The sequence below is a fragment of the Malus sylvestris genome, chromosome 8 (genome assembly GCF_916048215.2).
Source record: "Malus sylvestris chromosome 8, drMalSylv7.2, whole genome shotgun sequence".
Taxonomy (NCBI): Eukaryota; Viridiplantae; Streptophyta; class Magnoliopsida; order Rosales; family Rosaceae; genus Malus; species Malus sylvestris.
In genome coordinates, this window is record NC_062267.1 from 23029881 (window position 1) to 23057691 (window position 27811).

The 27811-nt window shown below is 37.5% G+C and overlaps 2 protein-coding genes and 1 long non-coding RNA gene across 4 annotated transcripts in view; 1 reads left to right on the forward strand and 2 right to left on the reverse strand.

The window, feature by feature from the left end:
* Positions 1-6284: 6284 nt before the first annotated feature.
* On the reverse strand, positions 6285-7879 carry LOC126633523 (homeobox-leucine zipper protein ATHB-6-like). 2 transcript variants are annotated; one of them, XM_050304143.1, is made up of 3 exons: positions 7468-7879; positions 7021-7405; positions 6285-6833 (listed from the first exon to the last, which is right to left on the reverse strand). In XM_050304143.1, the coding sequence occupies exons 2-3, from the start codon at positions 7333-7335 to the stop codon at positions 6432-6434; spliced, it is 717 nt and encodes a 238-aa protein (XP_050160100.1). In that variant the 5' UTR covers positions 7336-7405; positions 7468-7879; the 3' UTR covers positions 6285-6431. The 2 variants fall into 2 exon arrangements, with proteins under 2 accessions (XP_050160100.1, XP_050160099.1); XM_050304142.1 differs by having other exon boundaries at positions 7021-7388; positions 7468-7878.
* Positions 7880-14957: 7078 nt separating this feature from the next.
* Positions 14958-27000, reverse strand: LOC126632680 (uncharacterized). Its single transcript, XM_050303126.1, has 15 exons — positions 26611-27000; positions 26265-26358; positions 25677-25855; positions 24939-24989; positions 19551-19607; positions 18837-18957; positions 18235-18301; positions 18057-18098; positions 17290-17395; positions 17092-17202; positions 16091-16162; positions 15900-16001; positions 15677-15723; positions 15427-15454; positions 14958-15340 (listed from the first exon to the last, which is right to left on the reverse strand). Exons 1-15 carry the CDS (start codon positions 26626-26628, stop codon positions 15239-15241), a joined length of 1197 nt encoding a protein of 398 aa, XP_050159083.1. The 5' UTR covers positions 26629-27000; the 3' UTR covers positions 14958-15238.
* Positions 20946-27811, forward strand: part of LOC126632689 (uncharacterized) — a 98830-nt gene continuing 91964 nt past the window's right edge. The window contains exons 1-2 of the long non-coding RNA XR_007626794.1: positions 20946-21596; positions 21693-22588. This is a non-coding gene — a long non-coding RNA (uncharacterized LOC126632689). The remainder of the gene's footprint in view (positions 21597-21692; positions 22589-27811) is intronic.

Below are 27811 nucleotides of genomic sequence, written 5' to 3' on the forward strand. Positions count from 1 at the left end.
ACTGTTTTGTGCAGTTAAGGCCATCTCCAACCGAAGGCTGGCCAGAGGGCTCGTTTGAGCCCTCTGGCCCTCCAAGATTCCCCAAGATATTAATATTTTAATGAACAGTACAGGGCCATATTTGCCTCCGTCTCCAACCGAGGGCCAAAGGGCCAAATGGCTCGTTTTAGCCCTGTCACAAAAAACCGTCTCCAGCCGAGGGCCAAAGGGCCATAGGGCCAAACATAATTTATTATTTAAATTTAAAAACTACAACAACTTAAATTTAAAAACAACAACTTATATTTAAACACTACAAATTAAATTTAAAAACAACATTAACTTAAATTTAAAAATTACAACGACTTAAATTTAATATCCATAATCAATATTATCTTCATCATCCGCCATTGTAGGAGTATAGTCAGAGATAAACAATTGCCGCCGAGCCATAATTTCTTTTTTTTTTCCTATCAAAATAGGCCTTACTCATTGGAGTGTAATTCGAAGTGTTCATTTCCATATTCTTATCATCCATCTCTTCTTGTATTTGTTTGGCTCGCTCTTCATGTCTACACTTCCTTTCTTTCGCCTCACGGGCATTTTGCTCCGCCAGTAATCGAAATGAGGCCGCCACTTCATGTTGAGCGGCGTAATCAGCATTTGCCTTGCCCTTTTCCCTCAACCTTCGGGCCTTGTTTCGTCCCATAGGCCTAGGTAAAGAAATTTCGGACGGACTCGGATTTTCTACCCTTGTTTGTTGAATGGTAGGAGATCCATCTTCATTCATATCTACAGATGGGGATGCAGCTTCCAAAGGATCCACTCTATGTTGAGGTGGATCTTCAAATAACACCCACCCTTTACAAATTTCCCAACAACCGTGAAACTGAAAGGGTTTTGAGCTGCCCTCCATATACAATTCCTCCGCTTGGCGTACCTAGAAAATATAATTAAAAAATTTTAGGAAATTAATTCACGAAATTAATGTAATATAATTAGAATGAAGGAAATATTGAAGAAATATTATAGATGAAGGAAATATTGAAAAATTGAAACAAATATTATAGATGAAGGAAATATTGGAAAATATATTGAAGGAAATATTGAAAAATTGAAACAAATATTATAGATGAAGGAAATATTAGAAAATATATTGAAGGAAATATTGAAGGAAATATTGAGAAATATATTGAAGGAAATATTGAAAAATATTGAAGAAGGAAATATTGCAAATGAAGTGAAGAATTGAAAGAACTTCACCATATTTATAGAAGAAAAAAATGTTTAAAATAAATTTAAAAAAAAAAAAAAAAAAAACCAACGGCTAGCTGACTCAGCTAGCCGTTACATTCAAAAATATTTCAAACTATTAAAAAAAAAAAGCTCTTCAATGCTGTCGGTTTTAACCGACAGCAATAGGAAACATTAAAAAAAAAATAGCCAGCCAGCCATCCCTCCAGCCCTCCAGCCCTCTCCGATCCCGTGGGGCCCTCCCAGATTCCAGAGCCCTCTGGCCTAGCCCTCGGTTGGAGACGGTTTTAGGGCTATTTTCGGCCCTCTGGCCCTCTGGACCCTTCGGTTGGAGATGGCCTAAGGCAGATAAACACAACCTACAGACAACTAAACGCCTAAAAATTAGTTCATGTCACATCTCCAAGCTCTTCCAATTTAGCAATTAAGTTTTTCAACAAACAAAATAAAATATAGGGACAATATTTGTGCTTAGAACACTTTGGACTTAAAATTAGGTTCGTCCATGCCAATATGAATGTCATCAACACGTCTACATTTAACAAAATAACTTACGCGTTACTTGCTCTCTTATATATACGAAGAAAGATGAAAAATAAAAATAAAAACACGAAACTCGTTACAAGTAAGCTTTTATGCTACTTTTACATGTAACATGATTCGTTGGGTCCCCCTTCTTTCGAGACCAAATCGATCCTCATCAAGTTAATGCAAACTACCCCATTTATAAAAGTTAGATGTAAATGCAAATTTCTACAGGATAATGCAAACTAAGATTAAGTTTAAGATGCTAAATTGTTCTAGTGTGGATGCCTATGAATGATCAATGTTAATGGGACCCTTTTAACTGCTTTGCATATCATAACATTAGAAATCAAGGGTTGGTTTTTGGTGGTTTACCTCTTGTTTGGAAGTGCTTTTAATATGATTAAATCGTTTTTGGTCAAAATGTTTTTGAAACAGATTCATAGTAAAAATATAAGTGAATCCAGAAAAAACACTTCAAGTGCCTTTGAAACTAAAAACATTTTATTTAAAAGCGTTTTCCGTCATTTTAAAAGTACTTCTAAACAAGCTTTTAATAGAGATTAAACTAAAAAGACAAATAATGAAGAGTAACTCAAGGGAGAGATATATTTGAGTTTGGAGTACTATGACCTTAAAATTAAGTTGGTCCATGCCATCAGCATCAACCGTATGCATTAGATTAACTTATATGTAACGAGGTTTTTTTGTCGCACGTGGCGAACAGTACAAAAAGAATTTAGAAAACATGATATTGATACATTTTTGCCCTATTTTTATATGTAACAAGTTCCCTACCCTCTTTCTTTCAAGGCCAAAATCCTCATGGACCTCACCAAGTAATATATCCCCTTGATAAGGTTTAGCTCTAAATGCAACATTTTAAAATCAGCGGGTTTTTTTCTCTCAGCATGAGAGCTTTTCTATTTGAGTGAGAGGTTTTCTCACTGTGTGAGTGTTTTCATTTTCAGATTTCAGTTCAGCCGCCGACCTTAGCTTCGACCAAGGTCGGTGGCAGTCCCTTTCGTTTTGCTTTTCTTGGTTTTTTTTCCCTCTGTATCTCAGCCCTTCCGCCCCATTTGAACTATTCCTTGCCCCATTCAGAAAACTTCCTTTTCCGATCTCCATTTTCTTCTCCCCACTATCTTTCCCCTACCATGCATCCACTTCTTCGTCTTCTTTCTCTCCCACTTGGGATCACTCTCTCTCGATTTCACCTTGAATTTGATATGCTCCCACCTTGTTCCACCATATTCAACAGCTTTATCGAAAAGCGTGTAGAGTTTTAGGTCGGGTGTTCGCACCACCACTTTCCACCTGTGTGTTGGTCTACGCACTGTTGTCAGTGGTTCCATGGACTTCCTCCCTGGTTTTCTACCGTTGGTGACGGCGGATTGGTTCTGTGTGGAGTTTGATTGAGGACGACAACATATGCTTCTCTTTTTGTTGTTGGGTGGGTTGTTGTTGTGGTGGCCCATCTTTTGCTTGTGTTTGTTGTGTTCTTAGACCTTTGTTTTTGCATGTAAGTTGTTGGTAATAAAAATTTACCTTTTATAAAAAAAAATATAAAAAAAAAAGCAAGATTTTAAGAAAAATAATGCAAACGAAGACTGAAGTTTGAGAGGCTAAAATTGTTCTACAGTGGGTGCCCATGCATGATTAATACAAAATGGGACCCTCATATAACAAAAAAGTCATGGGTTTTGTGGGTGGTTTTTTAGTGACTACCACACACTAGGAGTGTAATTGGGGCGAGTTTGACGGATTAGATGGTCAATCCAACTTTAGCTCAACATTCAAAATTTGAATTTGAGTTGGATTTGGGTTTCATATGAGTTTGAGTTTAAATTGGGTTTAGGCTTACTTAGATTGAGTTCGAATTTGCTTTACTTCATCGAGTTCAGTATTTTAAAATCTTCTTTTACAAGATTGTTCAAATTTTGAATCAAACAATGTCAATATATTAGTTAAATTTCAATTTTACACATCATTCTATACAAAAGTTCTAACACGGATCCCCTCTGGATCTATTATGTGAGGATTTTAAGGATCTCCACATCTTAACCGTATATCGTGAATTGTGCAGTTAGATATCATTTTACTTTTATTATTTTAGATTAAATACAAATAGTACATAACGAAAATTGACTATATGATATACGATGAACGACTGAGATGTAGGGATCCTTAAAATCTCCACATAATGGATCCGGAGGGGATCCATGTTCCAAAAGTTCAACCAAATCGTGTAGAGACCACTTCTAATGTTTCAACAATGCAAAGTTATAATATAATCATAATAGAATACAAAGTTTCAACCTAAAGAAACATAAAATCAACATTATTATTAATTGTTCAAATAAAAACCAACAAACTTCAATTTATAGTCACCCTAAACTTATACATAGCTTATATAAAATGAAACAGGATGAACAATATAGGCACGAGAGAATTTGGACTAAAAATTGAATTAGATTTGAGTTGATATGGGCGAACAATGAATCAATACAACGCAAATCAATAAATAATCGAGTTGAGATCAGGTTGGATTTGGCAAAATTTTATTTTATTTTAACCCGTTGGATCAGGTTCAATCGAATTAAGCGTGTACAAATTCGCATTGACTCAACAGAAGTACACCCCCTACATGATACATCACACTAGAAACACAGAGACTGCCTGTCATATGGTGAGCCTCTCAGCTTTTTGGGTTGGCTAGATTCCATAGGAGGCATTAACAGTCAAAGATTGATGACGCAGGGTAGCCCACAACTGACATGAGCGAGACATGGAGGAGCTGAGAGTCGCAGCAGCTTTTTGGTCCGTCTCTTTCCCACCTAAAGTGAGAGAGAAAAGTGAGAAAATGACTTGTGCCTTCTCCAACTCCACGAGTTTTCAAATCAAAAACCTACTCTCCCATGGGGGAACAAAAAATCAAATCTGCCATTCAATGAATTATGTTCCTCTTTTTGAATTAAATTCTAGCATGTGCCTTTTTTATGCAAGTAGTAGTAGTAGTCGGAGCACGATTGCTAGAGTAAGTCGTTCATACAGTTGTGGATAATTTTAGAGTTTAAATCTTTAAACAGTTTATGCAAGTGAGTTCTATAATGAATATTACATTTGCAAGCTACCAGACTTCAGCTCAAGTTCGAAAAATATGTGATCGTAAGTGTTTGAATCTTATAGAGAAACTCACGTGCATCAATGACAAAAGTTCAGTCGCTTACTTATACACTAACATGCATAAACAAATCAATTACGCATGCGTAATTTCTGAATGGTAAGTGCATTTGAGTATTATAATGAAACTCATATGCATCAACGGTTAAAATTCAACCGCCCACTCATACAAGCAAATATTAACGACCAGACTTTAATTACACATGAGTAATTTTTACCATAAGTGCATTTGAGTCTTATGACGAAACTCACATACATCAAATGTCCAAAATTCAGTCAAACGTGTAAGTTTTTATCATAAGTGCGTTTGAGTCTTATAACGAAACTCATATGCATCAAACAGCCAAAATTCAGTCACACCCATACACGACGAACTCCGATCATTTTTCAGGATGCAAACTCACATGCAAGAAGCTTTGGAACGTAGTTTTGCAATTCCATGTGTTAGCTATAGATCAGGATGATACTTTTTCACCAAACACATGGGTTGATAGTCTCCCATCACAAACAAAAAAGTGAGAGAAATTGAAAAAAGAACCATCTGAGTAGGGACATATTCATGTGGGAGCAACAACTACCTTTATATAGACATCCAATCCTTACAATTTTTGTTTTAGATTCCTTGTAAAAAAAACCAACATTGTCTCCTATTTTTAATATAAGTGAGTAATTCATTATCAATTCCCAATTTCAATCGTATATAAATCAGGACCTTCAAACCTTGTCCAATAAGGTGTTTCTAAACCAATTTGAACTCAAGCATTTGGCCAAAATACACCTATACTTGCGCTCATATTCTTACAACTGGTGTTTTACATTTCCTACATTATGTGCGTAATATTGCATAAAATGGACATTTTAGTCGCATGTGCTATACTATACGATATTCAAATGATATCACAAAAGTGAGACACCCCGTTTTATGTACAAGAAAAAGAAATGAAGGAGGGTAGCTTTATGTTTACATGCCAACTTGGCAGTGTGGTTTAATTCTTTGCAGAGAAGTTGTCAAATCCTAGTTAGTGAGCTGCCGAAGCTTTATGGAAATGAGAAATTGACAACTACATGTGAAGTTTGTGCCACCTTTGTTTGATGCATCACATTGCAGAGAGTTTGGTTTTGTAACATTGTGACTTTAGCGTACAATACTTCAGATAAATGATATACACGTCATTTTTCTCCGTTTATGTATTCATGTTTAATATGTATACTGTGTTCATTTAATTCATACACGATGATGATCAGAAATAAAAGAGAGTAAAAAGCGAAAACAAACTTTTTAACTTTTCACAGCAGTTGCACTAAAAGTCCAGTACTAAGGTTTTCTAAAATTGAGCAGAAAATGTGCAAACTAATTATTTATTGATGTGGCAAATAAAAAGCTTTACATTGGACATTTTTGCTTCTAAATTACAAAAATTTATTTTATTAGATCATTCAAAAACCTTAGAAAAATAAAAGGGTCCAACTATTTTTACTGCTCAGCAGATTTACCAATGAAGACTAGGAGCTTGATCGACTGAAAAGAAATTGCAGGACTCATCTGTGGTGAAAAGACTCTGCTCTTCCATCCTCACAAGCTGGCCTTGAAACCCTTTTCCTGCAGCTACTGATCTGGACTCAGATAATTGAAACCAATTCACCATGGAATTTGAAGAAATTGAATTATTATTATTATTATTATATCCAAGAGATGAATTTCCATTGCTCTCTTCCTTCATAAGAACTTCATTTGAATCACTATCTGATGAACCATCTTTGGTCTTCAAGTTCTTGAACAAATCCACCTCAATATTTTCACTGCTTTTGCACGTTGAAATTGGTGATTCTTCTTTCGTGGAGCCGTTGCTCTCTGCACCTTCTGTGCACAGCTTCGCCTTTAACTGACTTAGCTGCAAAAAATACAAACACCCCATTTGAAAAAAGAGTAGTGAACTTTTTTTTCTGCAGACCCTTGTTTATTTTGGACTTTTGGACCGAGTAAATCAAAAGAGAATCATGACACGTAAATAAACAGGGTGAGTAGCATTTTTTTTTGAAAAATATGCAAACAAAATGAGTTTCACTAGTAGTATGAACCTTTTCAGCAAGAGCTTTATTCTGTCTCTCAAGGCTATCATAGTTGTGCTTTAAACCATCATAGTCAGCTTTGAGGACGCTGTAGTCTCTTTCCAACTGCTTAGTCTTCCACCGTGCGCGACGGTTTTGAAACCAAATCGCCACTTGTCTCGGTTGCAGGCCTAATTCCTCAGCCAGTTTGACCTTCCTCTCTGGCTCTAACTTGTTCTCAACCTCAAAGCTTCTCTCCAAGGCCTTGACCTGCTCCGAGCTCAACCGCCTTTTCTTCCCTGACATTTCTTCCCCAATATCTTCTTGTTCTAAAGAATCTAACATTGCCTGAAACTCCTTGCTGTAACCATATTTGTCCCTTGCAAGCTTTCCCTCCTCTGCGTAAATTATGAGACTTCAAACCCATCAATAGAATAACAAAATTTGGCAGAAAAACAAGCTCGAAATGAATTTTACCTTTTGATGGGAAATTGGAGACCAAAGCACCCAATGACTCTGAGCTGCCGAACCTCTTCATAATTCAAAACAAAAATCCAAGACAAGGTGGTATTTGTTGTTGTTTAAAGTCTTTTTCAGTTTTGTGAGAGCGCTCGAACATGCAAATGGGATGCCAGAGTTGGAAGGAAGCTTTTTGGTTGAATGACCAAAGTTGGGAATTGATGCTTCAAAACAGCTAGAAGGTTCACTTGCCTTTAAATTGTAAGACACTATGATCTGGAGCAGAAAAAGCAGACTGCTAGGGGTTCCCCCTTTGCCTTGCTTTTCTTGGTTTCCTTCCTCCAAAACAAACCCTTTCAAAGAAGCAAGGAAAAACAAAGCGCACAAGTACACACCTCACAAACCAATAACCCTTTCTCCTACTTAATCATTATAATATCGCCAATATATATATTGGTTTTGAAATTGTGAAATTTTTTATTACTATTTTTGACACTCCTTTCTAACGTATGCTTCATAATGTATTTCAACAATCCGAATCGTTTATCTTTTAGATCTTCTCTCAACTGATAAAAAAAAAAATCTTCTCTCAAATATCGTATTTACCAAAAATCACAAAAATCTAAAACTATATGACTGTTAGATTAAGGGTTTAGGGTTTCTTTAGAGCACTTCCACCTTGGGCTATTGTCCTGTGGACTAGCTTTGGAACAGGGCGAGATAGCCCGAGGGAGATGGTTCAACGTGTGCTGGCGAGGGAGCCCGAGCAGGCCCGAGGGATAGGCCCCGCATGAGTTGCTAGCCCGAGAGCCCGAAGGTGACCTGACGCAAGGCTGACGTCACATGAAGTATCTGAAAATGCTCCTTCTTTTTTCCCTACTTTCCGTCGGGTTTTCTCATAAGACCTTCAACTCCCACCTCTTGTCGCGGCTGTTGATCCTCGAATACGCAGAAAACACCGATACCCACTTCAAGGAATTGGAGGATGAGATAGGTTTTGAGGATTCAGGTTTTAGGGTTTGCAGATTCGCGTACGTGAACACTTTTTTTTTTTTTTTTGGGTTGTTTAAGTCGCTGAGGGAGGCGATTGCGAGCTAGCAGCAGGTGCAGCAAACGAAGAAGCACAAGGCGGCATTTGCGCCGCACATTGGGGAGGTTGGAGACTGAGAGGGGAAGTCGGCGAGGGTGGAGGGCGTCGGAGAAGACGATGGATTTGTGATTTGAAGGGGGCGGGGCCCACTATTTTTTATTTTGTATTATTTAAAAAAAAATACTAATATTTTATTGTCTATTGCCAGAGCTATTGGGTAAAGATGCAAAAGGCAGTTACTGTTCATTGGTGGATTAAATAGTGAATAGCCTGGGGGGCCCTTTCCCACAGTGGAACTGCTCTTATAGAACTATATTTGTCTATTTTCTTTACTGCAAATGAATGTCTTAATGGTTTTGCATCTTCACTGCAATTTTCTATAATAATGATCTATGAATGATATTCTAAAAGATAATGATTCAAATCGTTAAAATGCATTACAGAATGAGCTCCACAAAAACGTGTGTTTAAAATTATGTAAAAAATGATGCCATGAATTCACTCACATATAATGTGTGTGTGTGTGTATTTGATAAAAATATATAGGGAAAAAGACTGTTTACTACCCTCATGTTTCGTGGTTTTCAACATTTAGTACATCAAGTTTTTTTTCGTCCCAGAGTCATACCTAAAGTGTAAATTTTGGGACAGTCTCGTACATCCGTTAGTCAAACTGTTAAGTCTCCCGTTAACTATGATGTGTCGCCCATGTGGACAATGACTGGGTGTCACGTGTCATCCACGTGAAAATTAAAAAATATATATATATATATTTATAAATAAAAAAAACAAACAAAACCTTCATCTTCAATCCCACCCGTGCCCACCCTCCCATCACCATCTTCGACTCCACGCTCAGGAAGAAGAAGAAGAAGGAAAAACAAAAAAAAACCCAGAAGAAGAAGAAGAAGAAAAAAAAAACGAATCTGCCCAGAAGAAGAAGAAGAAGAAGAAGAAGAAGAAGAAAAAAAGAAGAATCTGCCCAGAAGAAGAAGGAGGAAGAAGAAGAAGGAGGAGGAGGAAGAAGAAGAAGAAAAAAAAAAGAATCTGCCCAGAGGAAGAAGAAGGAGGAGGAGGAAGAAGAAGAAGAAGAAGAAAAAAAAAACACGAATCTGCCAAGAAGAAGAAGAAGAAGAAGAAGAAGAAGAAGAAGAAGAAGAAGAAGAAGAAGAAGAAGAAAAAACGAAACGAATCTGCCCAGAAGAAGAAGGAAGAAGAAGAAGGAGGAGGAGGAAGAAGAAGAAAAAAAAAGAAGAATCTGCCCAGAAGAAGAAGGAGGAAGAAGAAGAAGGAGGAGGAGGAAGAAGAAGAAGAAGAAAAAAAAAAAGAATCTGCCCAGAGGAAGAAGAAGGAGGAGGAGGAAGAAGAAGAAGAAAAAAAAAACTGCCCAGAAGAAGAAGGAGGAAGAAGAAGAATGAGGAGGAGGAAGAAGAAGAAGAAAAAAAAAAGAATCTGCCCAGAGGAAGAAGAAGGAGGAGGAGGAAGAAGAAGAAGAAAAAAAAAAAACACGAATCTGCCAAGAAGAAGAAGAAGAAGAAGAAGAAGAAGAAGGAAGAAGAAGAAGAAGAAGGAAGAAGAAGGAGAAGGAGGAGGAAGAAGAAGAAAAAAAAAATACGAATCTGCCCAGAAGAAGAAGAAGAAGAAGAAGAAGAAGAAGAAGAAGAAGAAGAAGAAGAAGAAGAAGAAGAAAACGAATTTGCCCAGAAGAAGAAGGAAGAAGAAGGAGGAGGAGGAGGAGGAAGAAGAAAAAAAAAAGAATCTGCCCAGAGGAAGAAGAAGGATGAGGAGGAAGAAGAAGAAGAAAAAAAAAACACGAATCTGCCAAGAAGAAGAAGAAGAAGAAGAAACAAAAAAGAAGAAAAAAAAAATTTCAAAATTTTTGGTTTTTTGGCGGGAAATTTTTTTTGAACCCCTAAAAAAAAAGTGAAAACCCCTTCTTTAAAAAAAAAAAAAAATCCACGTGGCGCCCAGTCATTGTCCACATGGGCACCACGTCACAGTTAACGGAATACTTAACAGTTTGACTAACGGATGTATGAGACTGTCCCAAAATTTACACTTTAGGTATGAAGAAGAAGAAGAAGAAGAAGAAACAAAAAAGAAGAAAAAAAAAATTTCAAAATTTTTGGTTTTTTGGCGGGAAATTTTTTTTGAACCCCTAAAAAAAAAGTGAAAACCCCTTCTTTAAAAAAAAAAAAAAAATCCACGTGGTGCCCAGTCATTGTCCACATGGGCACCACGTCACAGTTAACGGAATACTTAACAGTTTGACTAACGGATGTATGAGACTGTCCCAAAATTTACACTTTAGGTATGATTCTAGGACGAAAAAAATTTGATGTACTAAACGTTGAAAACCACGAAACATGAAGGTAGTAAATAGTCTTTTTCCCAAATATATAATATATATCAATACACACACACATATAGAGCTTGGAGTTATTGCAACTAGATGCAACAATTACACACAGGGGCAAAGTTAGAAATAACATTCATGGTACACAACTAAAGAATGACGGATGTAAGTCCTCGTAGAATTTCAAAAAGCGCACCTAATACCAATTTTTTTTCAATTTTAAGTGAGGCATTTTATCATACTTGGCCAATCCATACTCTTTATGTTATTTGAGCATTTCCACCCATTTTGATGGATTTAGATCTATGGCTAGACTTATGACAATTACTGTTCACTTAAATAGTACATTGCTATGGCTGTTACTATTCACAAAGATTTATTTTTAATAATGTATAATTCAATGTTTTAGTAATTATTGAACGAATGAGATTGATTTAGAATATGTGATTGTGACTTTACAACGTGTCCATATTTTACAAAAATCTTGTTTAGAATTTTTATAAATGAATTGTGGTTCATCTTAAAAAACCTAATAATTACATGTAACCATTGTAATTTTTTATAAATTTTTAATTTAATTTTTTCTGATTTTTCAAATTTTTTTTTTGCAATTTTTATGAATTCTAGATTTAAAAAAATTATTACTACGAAAAATAATAAGAATCGTGAATTAAAGTGAGAATTTGAAATGGACGTCTTAGATTTGGCGAAGTGTTGAGCACATTGGAAGTAGTCATTGTGGTGGGCCCCAGGCGACAAAATCTGTCGCCCCACTCTCCCAATTGGATGCATGTAGTGCACGTGTCTGGTGCAATAAAGATTAAACGGCATCACTGACGTTAGGCTATTGTTGACACCCTGGATTTAGATCTAACATCAGGATCACATGGATGGTAAGCCTTGGCGACCCACAAATAGGTGAATGGGTGTTTTAGGTTGATTTGGGATTTAGCCATGTCAATTTAACATGGGCGAAAATGCTAAACAAATAGAGAAATCATATATGTATAAGGTTTGGAGATTAAATTTGTTATACGTATGTATGGAAAGAGGGAATTCTTCTTCGTGAACTGTTAGAATCAACTTTGCAACTAAATATTTTGGTATTATATCCATCTCTTAGTGGTTGTGGATGAGGAGTGAGCAATAAAATTAATGGTGGTGACAGGTTGATTATTATTCGCCATAATCTGATTCAATGTTACGAGAGACACGATTAAGATTTAAGTGGGTGCCTGGTTCCACCAATTTTTTTCCAAGAAAATGATTCGCTCCTGATCCTTTTCTTCTAATCCATCAAATCAGAGAATTTGTGTTGTTGAAATTTGATCACACGGTTGAAATTATTATAACTTTTAAAGTGAATCTTTGTTTATAGCCATTAAATCAAATTTCAACGATACAAATCTCCTAATTTGATGAATTAGAAGAAGGAGATCCAGACAAAATCCTTTTCCTGTTTTTCCAAAACTTGAGGGGGGGCCGGGTGCCCCCTCGGGGCCTTAATGAGATTCGAGCTGCACAGCTAGATTGCATTGTTTTTGCTTTATTGCTGTCAGTCGCAGTGATGCTAATGGTTTGATTGGGACCCCCATTGCACTTTTTATTTTTTTATTTTTTTGAAGGAAAGATGGTAAGTGAGGGTAAGTGAAATTAAAAAGCTGGATTCAACCATATTTTTACTCCATGCATAAAGATTGCTTTTTCACTTAGATTTTTTGTCCTAGGCATCTTATTTTTTTGGAATATTTATTTAATTGGGGACACATTTCTCATTTGTTATTTTAATTCTATTTTTTAATAAGGAAAGTTGTACTTTCACAACATTAAATTGTTTCTTTTCAAAGTGACTCATATAGCTTTCTGTATAAAAAAAGAAAAAAAAAAAAAATTTAAACATAACTTATATCACTTCTTGATTTTAAACAGTTGTCACTAAAAATCAGTGGCAGAAACTGTAGGATCATTGGTTGTCGATGATATTAATAATTTAAAAATTTTCATGTGTATTTGTATGTATATTGTATTTGATCTTTTAAATAGTTAGGACAAATTAATTTACAACTTTCGCCTTCTACTTTTTTTTTCTTTTCTCTTCTTGTGTGTGTCTGTATTGTACGCACCAGATGCTAGATAAAATTCCTCAGTTGGCAAAGCCTTGACAATCTTGAACGTTACTTTATAGCAAATATGATTACGATTAAGGCTCCCCCCCCCCAATCTCCCCCTCCTTTTCTCTCATATTTAAACGATTACAATTATTTCACGTTAACATCTTGTTTTGAAATTTTTATATAGAGAAATAAACAAAAAGTAAAGTGTGAGAGGAGGAGAAGGAAGATGATGGTAATTGGAGGAGAAAGGAACGTAACTTGGAAATTCATTATGAATTTTTTAATGCTCTCAAAACCTTTTTGTATATACAATTTATTGTTATTTCTTATTATTTGGTATATGCTTATGTATAAATTCATTTAATTTTGAATATTCTTAAACTTTTTGGAACGTACAAGGATAACAATCCCTATAATTTTGGCTCAATCAGGCGCTATGATCTCCAGTGTGGTTAAGAGCCTTCCCCACTCGAGATTCTTAACGACGTCAACTTACCACATTTTTCCTAGTCAAACGAATAATGATGATGTGAGGGATAACGAGTCTCGAACCCTCCAATTATAGTACGCCACACGTACCTTTCATGAATGATCTTCAAGCTCAAAACTACCAGTGCATAAGGACACAACCTTCAACCATGAAAGGTAACAATTTCTCTAACCTCGAGCTCTTAAATTTTCATCATCCATTAGTGTGACAAGGTCTAATATGTTTATTCTTTTCGTGGTTGCAGGAACGCTCCAGTAATTCTAAAAGTGTTTAGGCGAAACAGAAATATAGAGACGAACAACAATATAGACAGCAAGGTTTGAATCTCAACTCTATCAATTAGAACTGGAATTGGATTGAGGCTTAAGCATGTAGGGGTCGCATTGATTTGGTGCGTCGAATCTCAGAAGCAGTGATGAATTCCAAAAACGTATTTCAGAACCATAAACGAGGAAGGCACATACATTATCTCAGTTTCAACGGATTTAGGTAGAGAATAGATAGGTTTCCTTTTAAGGAGTCTGATCTGGTTGCCGTGCAAGCTTGGAATTTTGCCATAACATGCCAACAAGAAACAGGTTCCTTGTTGGACACTCCATTTGTGCCACTGAGATTAAGGGCACTTGGTCCCAAAGCCTCACTTCAACATATCTAAGTTGCGTGAGTTTTCATACCCCTTTGATGAATACATTAGTTTCGTTCTCAAGGGAGGGGCCTTTATGAAAAGGAAAAAAAAAGGTAACAAAGAAAGAGAGAGGAATATGAACCCTAGGTTCCGATATTGGGGAAATGGGGAATCAAATTCGAGACCAGAACCTTGGGTGCAAGGGTGAACGATCTTAACCAACTGAGCTACGGGTCCTCAAAATAAAATGAATAGTGAGAAAGGAACATGAGCCCACTTTCATTATTATGCTCTCTTATGTTTGTTTCAGCAAAGGGTAGCTGAATTTGTTGAAATGAACAGAGAACAATATAAACTATGGTGTAAATTGTGAAAAGATGGTTTGGATAAAGACTACCAAGTAATACGATTGAAGAGAGTGCTTACATTATTGTGGAATTCGCAATGCCATACCACAATTTGTACGTCTGTCGGATTTTCCTTTCCCCTGTTGACTCAAACTATCAACACTCAATCTAGAAGTGATATGAATTTCCAACCTTATGATACAACAAGAATGCATCTATGACGGTATTTGAAGTAAATCATGCACTGTCATGTTTGGATATGTCACAATAGCATCCCCACATGACAGTACACGATTGACTCGAGATACCACAATGGAATCTCCATTATATGTAAGTTCTCTCCACTATATATGTTCGACAAGATAGTTACATAACATGTGAAATGAAACTCTTAACAAAAGAGAGAAACGTAACCACGTGTGTCGGTATGTAATTGGGTCACGCAAGGACCAGTGAACAAAAAAATTTAAACTTCACAATACAAGCTATAGTAATTTGTTAACTGCATTTGATTTCATAATATTTTAAATTACACGCAGTTAAGACGGAACAAAAATGGAAAGAAAATCTTTGTCAGATCCTATTCCGAAACAAATTTCCCACACTCTAAATCTTGCAGTTTTTAGCTGCTCCGTGTAATTTCTAGTGAAACAAATTAAGGGCAAACAATTTTACGCTGCCCTTACCTAGTTTACCTTTCTTCAATGTCAACCTCAAAATTGTGTCAAAATTTGTGCCTAACCTGCGATCGGTGTACATTCCTACTTCTAATCTTGGGATGATGAAAACGGAGTGCAGCAGGAAGAAATGTCGATTCCAGCAACCTCCATGGCATCACAGACCCACTCAGGGATATCACCTTTCGGAAACTACAAGACAATAAGACGTGAAACATTTCAAGAGATGAACTTTGGACACACAGATAAAAAAAGATGAAAGCGTCTAAAAGAAATACCATTTGTTGCAGAAATTCACGTACAAACCTGCAAAAAAATGTTTTAAGGAAATGGGTTACACTAGTAACAACCAGAGGTCCAGAACAAGTTAGAAATTCAATTGAAAATCATAGTCAAAATGATAGTTGTGCATATTAACATTTTTGCCGGGGAAATAACTTTGAAAAACAATAAAATTATTGATGGTAAGTATATCACACAACAAATAAAAGACTACGGTTGAGAAGGGTAAAGCAGAGGCAAACATACTCTGGAAACCTTCCCTTGATTATTGAAGAGTGCAGATTTCTACTTAGCTGCATTTAGAAGGGGGAGAGAGAGAAAGAGAGAGGGGGGAAGGGTTTTAGTTATATAATGTATACAACAACAACAAAGCCTTATCCCACTGAGTGGGGTCGGGTATATGAATCCTAGAACGCCATGTAAAAAAAATTATAAGGCAAATAAAATATAATGGCTTTTGTGTTCTAACCTTCATCATGTAATATAAATTGTGATATGACAGAAGCTGAGATCCCATAGCATCTTTTGTAACAAGGCAATGAATGTAAGCTCTAGTATAATTTTTGCAGACCTACATTTGTAGAAATGGAATGAAGCAGTTAACATCATTGATCAACTTCTGCTGTGATATGTCACGCAAAAGATGCTACACATGCGTACCATACAATCACATGTAGGATCAACGGGGCGGGTATCTTCAGCCATCGCTTTCTGTTTGAGTTTCAGCACTCCCTGAAATAGTAACATCACATAAAAAATGAGAGGAAATCTTCTTTCCTACAGTTGAACTATGCATCCACTTATCAACAGAATTAGACCCCCTTGTATAAAATACTGTATAGTGACGCCCAATGAACGTGCACTGAGTGGCGATATCCACATGAATGTTGTACGACACAGTTCTAAGTGCATTAGCAAACATAAAAACATTAGCTGGAAAGCTTTGATGAAACACCAACTCATTTCAAGCATGAACGCTATAAAGTACAAAGGTCGTTGAGAAGTTTTGAAATAAGAAAGTGTTATTTGTCACATTCATATAACGACAAACTTAAAGAGGACAATTAAAGCTTAGCTAGTAGAACAAGATGCAAGCATCTAAATTCGTATCTGAGAAGAATAACTCCCCCATCTAATTACGAAAGAAACGGCAATGACTATGAAGTTCGAAATTAAAGTTCAAACGAATAATCCTGACCAAATAACCACACTTAATTACAAGCGGTGACGGAACTTAACAGTGGAACCAACCTACTTGAATATCAAACTGAATACTCCTTCAAGTGATTACAAGTAACACCATTTTAAAATGGGCTTAACCAGAACTTCGTGGCAGTGCCAAAAAATTTAGCTGCTAGTGTTTCTAATGCATATATTTTACAAGTCGTTCATATAAAAATCTTTAGTAAACATACATACACGGATACAGGAGCTCTTGTAAGCACCTAACATTAATAACTAATCATTCAAGTGTATTGATTCACTCTAGTAAGCAACTAAAATAAATACTAATTATCCAGATCAAAGGAGTATATGAATCATAGATGTAATGGTTCAAATTAGCTTGCTTATGATGTTAATCAATTACGACAGTTGGAGGGCATACATAAATATATTCAATAAAAATGTAAAATTGTAGATCACAATGTTCAACTAATCACCTCGGGTACAAGAGCTGTACCAAAGCGAGCCGTACGTGTGGGATAAACACAGTCATACATGTCAGCACCTAGAGCACTGCAAACTACAATATCCAGAGGATAACCAACACCCTGAAAGATGCACAAGAAAATATCATGACTTGGGATACTTAAAAGGAAGTTCAAATGGAAATTAGTTAAAACGGAAGTCTCCAGCACCATAACATATCGCGGTTTCTCCTCAGGCAATGCAGCAGTGCACTGTGCAACAACACGCCAAAATGAATCCTTACTTTCACCACCAGAAAGACCGCCAATAGCATACCTGTCACAGTAAACTTGGTCAACTCAGCTGCTTAATAGAAGTTACCAACACCACCAACGTGAAACAGAAGTGCATGTGTAGTATTGCAAGATTTTTCAATTCCCATTAAATATTAGAACAAATGTAAACAAGTTACTAATTCTGCAGGGAGTTCGAACCAATAAAGTTGAAATTAAGGAACAATACAGAAAAAATTGTGTTAGCCCATCAGAAAGAGAAGGAGAATTTTAAATTCCTTCTTCCACACTTTAGAACATTATTAACCATAAATAAGCCATTGACAGTATTGCCACTCTGCTTTTAAAGGAAAAATATAATCAACACACCTTAGCCTTCAAAGAGACTAACATAAATGATCAGAGATTTTAAATGTGTTACGGTGTTTTTGTACCATAAGGCTGCACTTATTATCTTATTTTTTCTTGCTTGATAAAAGTGGTATTGGGGAAGAGGGGAATTGAACTTGTGACCTTGGGTGCAAGATGCATGGTCTATGTGATGCATCATAGTTCATTTTTACATACCAGCATTGTTACTATTTTATTATGAAATATTACAAATTCAACAACTATCGTAACTGGCTAACTTCAAAAACTAGAACGGATTACCAATGTGCTGGATAAAGTGACCTTCAACGAATCAGCCACTAAAGAGAACATACCCGGGTAAGTTTCGATTCACCAAGCCCTTTACACATATATCTCTGCTCACAAGTTATGGCATGAAACAATTTGTTAGTTGTTTACAAACATATTATTAGAAGGAACAGAATAATAATAAAAAAATGCACTAAAAGATCAACATACGGCATGAAGATTACAGATTCAGTTGAAGTTCACCTTAATACAGGATCTAAGCCACCTTGTACAATACCAAATAAGTTCTGCTCCGTTGGTCTCTTGTGAGCTGTTTATAAAAGCAATGCAGATAAATACAAAAGCTGACCACCCGAGTCAAGCATAAAAATTGAGAACATAAAGCATTACAACTTATAATAAATAGGACGGAAGGTTAACAAAACTAAAAAGTTACGCACAATCTAAGAATTGTATATGGCTATTATGGATGACTTGGGGAACTAAGGAAAGAAGGAACTGCTGAATAGATAACTATTGAAATAGTTGGATTGTAAGCATAAACAGTCGTATACATATACTACGAGAATCACCTAGTCATGATGTTGTAAATCTAAGAAACTTGCTATTAACCATGAAATTGGACCTAAAGAACAGACTTTCACCTAATTCAATAAACTTGGCATGGCACAGTAGCTCTAAAACCTAATAAAGATCTTCTAGGTAATCTATCAAACTTGAGATGATTATATATGATTATACATGTTGCACACATATACATATATCTATGTTACCTTTCCTGTAAAGTGTAAACTATTTAAAAGTATATATAAAAGAAACACCAGTGACAATCAAATATAATTCACCTTCAATGCATCTGTCTATCCATCGTATAGTGCGATACATGGCCTCCTCAACTCTTGGACCAGTGGTGGTGGTTTTGACTACATCATCCAGCGCCATAATAATATCTGCTCCAATTCTGTTCTGCACAGATCATTGAAGGTACAGAAAGGAGGGTAGAGGGAAACACATGGTGAGAAAATAAATGTTTTAATTAGACATGATATCTTGAAAGCTTTACTCTATGTTACAATTGCACTACTTTAGAACTCATCGAGCTTCTCCCGCTGCTAAAGAACGCAGAAATTCAAAGTTAATATCTCATGCTCTAATACCCAATGAATTATTTTGGTTTACCACTATTCAAAACCTTAACCATCGGAGGCAACAATTTTATTACAAATTCTATGAATTTAAGTATTAACTATCAGAAGTTTAACTATTATTGTATTTTTTGTCTACTTTTAAAAATTCAATTATTTTTTGAGCTGCCTATGTGATGGGCATTGTTTTAAGAGTTTGGATTTCGATACTCTATTCTTATTTCCTTTCTCTTCCCTTTCTTCTATAATTCCATATCTCTCAGTGCTACATCGATATCATTACGACATCTGGATTCTTGATGCAGGACACTCAATGGCATAGCGTGGTTCAAACACATTGGTGGAAAGACCTTGGTAATTAACCCAATAATTATCCACAGATACCCAAAAATGAAATGAAATAGAAGTACGTACTTGGATTTGAATTGACTCCTCAGGTGTCAAAAGCATTGGCTTTCCATCAACTGGTGACTGAAGTAGGAGAATAATCAGTTATCGTCCTTATGGACGTATGACAAACCCAAAATAACAATATTCTTGATACAACCAATAATCAGCATGAAACATTCAAGTACAAAATGAAAAAGTAATATAGCATTAACAATAAACAAGGTTTAGACTTTTATATAAAATAAATGACAACACCCATCTATGCTTACCAAAATGAGATGAGATATAGGAAAAATATTTTCCAAGGTTAGTTTTCCAAATTATGAAACAATTATTGTACATTACGAAAGATGAAGATATAGTGTGTTCACTGGCAAAACAAATGGATATTAAAACTAAATCTTATCCATTGATTACCCTCTCCATCAACCCCAACCCTGTATTTCCCATAAAAAAAAAAAAAAAAAAAAAAAAAAAACATTATGGACAAAAAAAATATTTAGATCACTCACTCTTTTCCTAACAACAACAACAACAACAACAAAGCCTTTTCCCACTAAGTGGGGTCGGCTATATGAATCCTAGAACGCCATTGCGCTCGGTTTTGTGTCATGTCCTCCGTTAGATCCAAGTACTCAAGTCCTTTCTTAGGGTCTCTTCCAAAGTTTTCCTAGGTCTTCCTCTACCCTTTCGGCCCTGAACCTCTGTCCCGTAGTCACATTTTCGAACCGGAGCGTCAGTAGGCCTTCTTTGCACATGTCCAAACCACCGGAACCGATTTTCTCTCATATTTCCTTCAATTTTGGCTACTCATACTTTACCTCAGATATCCTCATTCCCAATCTTATCCTTTATCGTGTGCCCATACATCCCACGAAGCATCCTCATCTCCGCTACACCCATTTTGTGTACGTGTTGATGCTTCACCGCCCAACATTCTGTGCCATACAACATCGCTGGCCTTATTGCCGTCCTATAAAATTTTCCCTTGAGCTTCAGTGGCCTACGACGGTCACACAACACGCCGGATGCACTCTTACACTTCATCCATCCAGCTTGTATTCTATGGTTGAGATCTCCATCTAATTCTCCGTTCTCTTGCAAGATAGATCCTAGGTAGCGAAAACGGTCACTTTTTGTGATCTTCGCTAGATTGCTCCGGTCATTAGTGTGGATAAGTATATAAATGGATAGAATTAGGAAAGCAAACACAAGATGTACGTGGTTCACCCAGATTGGCTACGTCCACGGAATAGAGGAATTCTCATTAATTGTGAAGGGTTTACACAAGTACATAGGTTCAAGCTCTCCTTTAGTGAGTACAAGTGAATGATTTAATACAAATGACATTAGGAAATATTGTGGGAGAATGATCTCGTAACCACGAAACTTCTAAGTACCGGAGTTTGGTATTGTCTTGACTTGCCTTATCTGTCTCATAGGTAGATGTGGCATCTTCTCTGGAAGTACTCTTCCTCCATCCAGGGGTGGTATCTGTAACTGGTGGAGATGCACAAGGTAATGTATCAATTTCACTTGAAGCTTACTTGTAGTTTCAGGCTTGGTCAAGCGCGATACAAACCATGTAGTAGGAGTCCCCCAAGTCGCCGGGCTAGGGGATCTGCTGAAAGAGGTGACAGACAAGGTAAGCAATCAGAGCTCCAGCTGATTGTTCACATTCTCCCTATCTTGCAGGCAGCATGAAGGATAAAGAGAAGAAAAATGAGAAGAGATGATATGGGATACTTTTGCTTTTGAAGAAGTAACTTTCCACAGGCTTATTCTTGAACCGGGCTGCAGGGTTTTCTGGTTTCCTCCAGAGTATAAGGCCGACTGAAGAATTTGAGGGTCAAAACAAGTCCATCAAATCTAGAGTACGTTCGACCCTGCTGATATGGGATACTTTTGCTTTTGACAGAGTAGTGGATGTATCGGCACGTGTGCTGTTACGCTTGTCTCCGCATGCTTCCTTGTATCCTTCTCACTTTGCCCTATCTGTTCCTCAAGCAGATGCGGTATCTTCCCTGGAAGCATAAGATGTTGAAGATGAGTACTCGAGAGCAATGCCAGGTAAGTAATCAGGTAAGGGGTTCCAGGCAGTCAGTTCCTGGCTGGAAGCTTGATTCCAAGTGCTGACTGATTGCTCTCGTTCTCCTTGTCTTGCAGGTAAGAACAAGGCCAAAGGAAAAGACAGGGAAAAAGCATGATATGGGATACTCTTGCTTTTAACCCTGATGATATGAGATATTCTTGCTCTAGTATAGCTTGTTTACAGAGGTATTATCGGGGGGAAAGAAAGCTGAATATTTCGAAAGGCTTCGTTGGGAGTGCCCTCTCAGATAAGAGAAAGGGTTGAGCATTTTTGCAGGTCTGCCTGTCCGTTAGGGATGGAGGTCGACATATATAGGAGTCTCCCTAACATCAAGTAATAATGCTATTCCTTTACCCTGCTTGGTCATAACACGGTAGTGGGAGCTGCCAGCTTCACATGTTTTAACTCTGTCAGAGCACTTTGAAAAAGTAGTCTGTGGTATTTGGAAAGCTGATGTTGCGTGTAAAGATTACAGACAAGCTTTATCCAAGGAGATCCAGCTGTTGAAGTTGGGAAAGTGGTGCCTCTTCGGTTTTCGAACAAGCAATCCTGTCGGGGATCTGGCTCTCGAAATTCGGAGAACGATGCCGCTTCGATTTTTGAGAAAGTAATCATGTTGGGAGTCTGGCTCTCGAGATTCGGAGGGCGGTGCCTCTTCGATTTTGGAGCAAGCAATCTTGTTGGGAGTGTTTTCTCGAATGTGAGTAAAGGTTGGGCATGTTTGCTAGTCTACCTTGCCACGAAGCACAGAGGTTGACACACAGGGACTTTCCAATTATCCAGCAGTGGTACTGTTCCTTTACCTTCTCTTCGATTTTTGAGAAAGTAATCATGTTGGGAGTCTGGCTCTCGAGATTCGGAGGGCGGTGCCTCTTCGATTTTGGAGCAAGCAATCTTGTTGGGAGTGTTTTCTCGAATGTGAGTAAAGGTTGGGCATGTTTGCTAGTCTACCTTGCCACGAAGCACAAAGGTTGACACACGGGGACTTTCCAATTATCCAGCAGTGGTACTGTTCCTTTACCCTCTCTTCGATTTTTGAGAAAGTAATCATGTTGGGAGTCTGGCTCTCGAGATTCGGAGGGCGGTGCCTCTTCGATTTTGGAGCAAGCAATCCTGTTGGGAGTGTTTTCTTGAATGTGAGTAAAGGTTGGCATGTTTGCTAGTCTACATTGCCACGAAGCACAAAGGTTGACACACCGGAACTTTCCAATTATCCAGCAGTGGTACTGTTCCTTTACCCTTGTGGGTAATAATATGGTAGCTAGACCTTCAAAATTTATGTGTCTAAACTTTGTTAGTGTTGTTTCTTTGCAATTCTTTTACCCTTCTTGGTCAGAGCGACGTAGCGGGAGCTGCAGGCTTCACGTGTCTCAACTTTGTCAGAGAACTTTGGCAAAGTTATCTGTGGTACCCATGAGTTACTGTTGCGTATGGGAAGTGGGTGATTGAACAGTACGATTTATGTGCTTTCTACTTGGCCAGAAATCTTCGACAGAATGCCCATAATTTCCGCAAAGCTGAGTGTGCGTGTGACAGGTGCTGACAAGGCTGGAAAAGTAGGTGCCTCTTCGATTTCTGAGATCGGCCTTCGTGGTCTCTTAGCAGCCCAGCTTTTGAGAAAGCAAGCCTCTTCGATTTCTGATATCGGCCTTCGTGGTCTTTGAGCAGCCCAGCTTTTGAGAAAGCAAACGCCTCTTCGATTTCTGAGATCGACCCTCGTGGTCTCTGAGCAGCCCAGCTTTTAAGAAAGCAAACGCCTCTTCGATTTCTGAGCAGGCGCCTCTTCGATTTCTGAAGCTTCGTCGAGTGCAGATTTTTATAGGGGCTGACATTAAGTTCCAAAGCACACTTGAATATCCACCAGTAGAAGCTCCATTCTTGCACTTCTAAGATCTTGATTTGTCCGACCTCTTCTCTCTTCAACACCTTTGAAAATGTCTGGCCCCTCCGACCGTCGTTTTGACTTGAACCTTGTTGAAGAGGCAGCCCCGCCTTCTCCAGACAACATATGGCGCCCATCCTTCGTCTCCCCTACTAGTCCTCTTACCGTTGGGGATTCCGTGATGAAGAATGATATGACCGCTGCGGAAGTGGCCAGGAACCTTCTCACTCCCAAAGATAACAGACTACTTTCCAAACGGTCTGATGAGTTGGCTGTTAAGGATTCTCTGGCTCTCAGTGTTCAGTGTGCAGGTTCTGTGTCTAATATGGCCCAACACCTATTTGCTCGAACCCGCCAAGTTGAATCATTGGCGGCTGAAGTGATGAGTCTCAAACAGGAGATTAGAGGGCTCAAGCATGAGAATAAACAGTTGCACCGACTCGCACATGACTATGCTACAAACATGAAGAGGAAGCTTGACCAGATGAAGGAATCTGATGGTCAGGTTTTACTTGATCATCAGAGATTTGTGGGTTTGTTCCAAAGGCATTTATTGCCTTCGTCTTCTGGGGCTGTACCGCGTAATGAAGCTCCAAATGATCAACCTCTGATGCCTCCTCCTTCTAGGGTTTTGTCCAGTACTGAGGCTCCGAATGATCCCCCTCCAGTGCCTTCTCTTTCTGGGGCTCTACCGACTGCTGAGACTTCTCCTAAGCAACCTTTGTGAAGGCTCCCTCTTGTTTGTTTATTTTGACTCAAGTATATGTACATATTTGTAACTTATCGGGGATATCAATAAATAAGCTTTCCTTCATTTCAACGTATTGTGTTAAATACACCAAAGCCTTCTTCGCTAAGTTCTTTGAATTTTCTTTTGTTGAAGCTTGTATGTTGAAGATGCAATTGAAAATAATTTGCAGATGCAATTGTTTAGAAAGTTTTTTATGACATATCGGCCCCTAAGAATGGGGCAGTTGGATTAAACGATAATCAAATTATTAATAATTATGAGCATAATAGGTGCATAAAGGTATCTTCATGCCTCAGCTGCTCTGTTCAGTTCTCCCCAAGTACACCAAAAGAAAAGAGGAATCAGCATCACCCTTCTTTCTCCATGTCCACCATTGCATCCGCCAGTATGACTCACATACAGTGCTTGATATTAGCAATGCAATCAAAAGAAGAAATAATTGGAGACAATAACTCTTTCACTGCACAAAAATGGCTTTCTTCATCCCAACAAACTCCTAAAATTAATTAAATTTGGTGCTTTAATCCTTCTCCTGTCATTTATAGAAGATATTGGAGACAACTTGTTGGCGATTGTAGAACTTCGCCAGGGCTTGATCCAGTGACAATAGCCCAACATGAGCGAACAACTCAATCATTATTCATCAGCACCTAAACTACAATAAGCATTGCCAAAATAAGAGATTACCTGAAATGTTACACCTTCTTCGGTGATGTCAGCTAAATGCAATAATGATACCTGAAAACAGTAACAAAATAAATTGTATGATTTCACTGCATAAGTTATTTACTGATGCAAAAAAAAAAAAAAAAAGTCCACAAAAACAGCATTAATAAACTAGCCAACAAAACAACCACATCGTCATTAGCATGAGTTCATCAATCCAAGCTTAAAAGAATTATCAAAAACTGGGCTACACATTATGAAAGAATGCCCATTCTACTTCTACAGTAGCATACATTAGAAAGTAAGTTGGCTAGTAACTACATCACTATTTAAAAACACTGTCTTTGATATGTCATTTAGTTATTTATAACAAAGTACAGTAAGCAAACAAGTCATTGGAACAGTAGATACTGACTTGTTCCCATGCCTCCTGGACAAATGCAACATACATAAATAAGGGAAAGCTTAACATAGTAACATAAAGTTCAATGTAGCCAGTAAGAATCACAAAGTAGCGGCAAACCTGGAGAATGAGAATGGAAAAAAATGGAGGGGGAAGAGGCAGAGGGATTTATTTAGGACAATAAATTCATCACAATGCACAAGCATCCATAAAACGTGTTGCATAAATAGTTTCAGATGGATTGTATTTCAATAAGTACATCAACAAAACTCTAGACATGGAAACAATTTAAAATGAAAAAACAATTAAATCAAAATCAATATGTAACATATAGTGAAATACTGAGGGAAACTAACCATCTGAAAGCCACCGGAATCAGTAAGCAATGCTCTTGGCCAGTTCATAAATTTGTGGAGACCTCCCAACTCATCAAGAAGCTCGGAAGTCGGACGAAGTGCCAAATGATAAGTATTGCCAAGTATTATTTGAGCACCAATATCTTCAAGCTGTTCAGTTGTCAACCCTTTTATAGTTCCTGAAACCAAGAAAACCTTATCCATATCATTGATTATTCAATACAACAAAGCCAAGGGCATCCATGAATGTTGTTTATATATGCACATCAACATCTAAGGTGAACGAAGAAAAATGATCAAGGCATTGAATATTGGACAATAGGAGCGAAATGAGTGTGTGCGTCAGTGTGTGCATGCACGCGTGAAGATTTTACACACAATGCACATACTGATAATGTTTTATTAACGTCAGCACCTAAAGCTAGCCTACAAAAATATGTTCTTGAGACAACGAATCCTCAATACCTAAGTCGTTAACATATCAAATACCAATTGAATTGAAAGCTAATTAGCTCAGATAAAAGATTAATATACTCATGAGGAATAGCTTCTATTCAGTACCAAAATGTATGAAATTTAAAGCAATACCTTGCGTTCCAACGGGCATGAAAAGTGGTGTCTGGCACACAAAGTGAGGCAGGGTCAATCTAGCTGCACGAGCACGGTTAAACCTCCCCAAAACCTGAATCACAAAACAGATAAAACCCAACAAATTTCCCACATCAGTAAACAGAAACAACCCAACAAACATTGTATTGATTTCGAATGAATGGAGACAGTGAGCTTATCAATCTCTCATTCATTCATTCCTATGCAAATATAAAATACAAAATAAAAAAGTGCCTGTTGGGATGAGAAAGTTCAAAATTTTAAATATAAAACCATTAAAAATCACATAGTAAAAGAAACCATGGCTCTAGAATTCGAAACCTACCTCGAAACGAAGCGCCATTGGGGAAGGATTTATCAATGAAGGAAGCAGCTCTGTAGCTGTATTGTAAACCCAAAACCTTAACTTGCAATGTAATGGCTGTAGAGAGAGCCCCAGAGAAAGCGAATAATAACGAGAAGAAGAAGAAGAAAAAGAAGAAGAGAGTTGGAATAGGAAGCGGAGAAGAAGGGCCGCGAGAGGCGGAGTTTTGAGTCTGCCGCAGCCGGCGGTGGTTGTGTTGTTCTGTTATCCGTTTGGTTTTCAGTTTTGGAAAGCCCGGGCGGCGGGGATTCTGAGTTTATGTTGGGTTGAAGGCCGGGGCTTGCGCTCAAGTTTGACCGTTGTCACGCGTATTCTACTTGTACTTTTTCGTGTTTTCGGTGCTTTGTTTTCCTCTTCTATTTCTTCTCTCGGGTATTTGAATTTTGGATTTTCTTTTGGGTTGTCAAATGTTGGGATCAAGAGCCACCTCCAATGAAGAGAGCTAAAAAATAGTCTGATTTATCTAAAAATTTATCTCTAACTGAAGGCTAGGCTATAATTCTATGAAGTTCATTAGGCCATTATTTGGCCTTTTGTTTAGGATCGATCTCCTCAGTTGCTATAATTGATTTAAATTCAACGGTTATGAATGTGGAAGGAAGGGCAATTCTTGGCAACAGCTGCATTTAAGTTCGATGGCATTGTTGGAAATTTAAGTAGTTTAAGTAGAAATTTATTTGTCTCACATTGGTCATTCCCAAAAGATTTTATCACTTTATAAAGTTTTGTCCTTTATAGAAAGTGATTGGAGTAATAGGCCTTGGAGAATAAAATTGGGCTTACCCTTGGGGTTGGGCTTTGGGGTGCACTAATTAATTGGTAATTAACTCCATTTGAAGAGATGTCTCCCAACAGTCACATCTCATTCTTATACCTGTTGCGAACAAGCATAATCTCGCTATATATACATCCGTCTGCATGACATTTAGAACACAAAAAACATAAATCTCCTTCTATAATCCATAGCATTCTTACTGAGAGTACCACAAAGAAATTGACCAGAAGTTAAGTTTTCCGTTGCTGGAATTCTAACTTGATCGTTGAATCCTGGTGAAACAGACGTCCGGAGAACTACAAGCACTAAATTGGCCAGAAGTTAAGTTTTCCGTTGCTGAAATTCTAACTTGATCGTTGAATCCTGGTGAAACAGACGTTCGGAGAA

What these genes read in the sequence shown, in the direction of transcription:
- LOC126632680 (XM_050303126.1), bottom strand. An exon ending in GTGAATCGAAACTTACCCGG is followed by an intron (nt 17,396 to 18,056) that starts GTATGTTCTCTT and finishes TTACTGTGACAG; the next exon opens with GTATGCTATTGGCGGTCTTT. An exon ending in GTACAGCTCTTGTACCCGAG is followed by an intron (nt 16,163 to 17,091) that starts GTGATTAGTTGA and finishes TTACTATTTCAG; the next exon opens with GGAGTGCTGAAACTCAAACA.
- LOC126633523 (XM_050304142.1), bottom strand. Translation starts at nt 7,528, where the DNA reads ATGAAGAGGTTCGGCAGCTCAGAGTCATTGGGTGCTTTGGTCTCCAAT. An exon ending in CTCCAATTTCCCATCAAAAG is followed by an intron (nt 7,389 to 7,467) that starts GTAAAATTCATT and finishes TAATTTACGCAG; the next exon opens with AGGAGGGAAAGCTTGCAAGG. An exon ending in ATAAAGCTCTTGCTGAAAAG is followed by an intron (nt 6,834 to 7,020) that starts GTTCATACTACT and finishes TATTTTTTGCAG; the next exon opens with CTAAGTCAGTTAAAGGCGAA.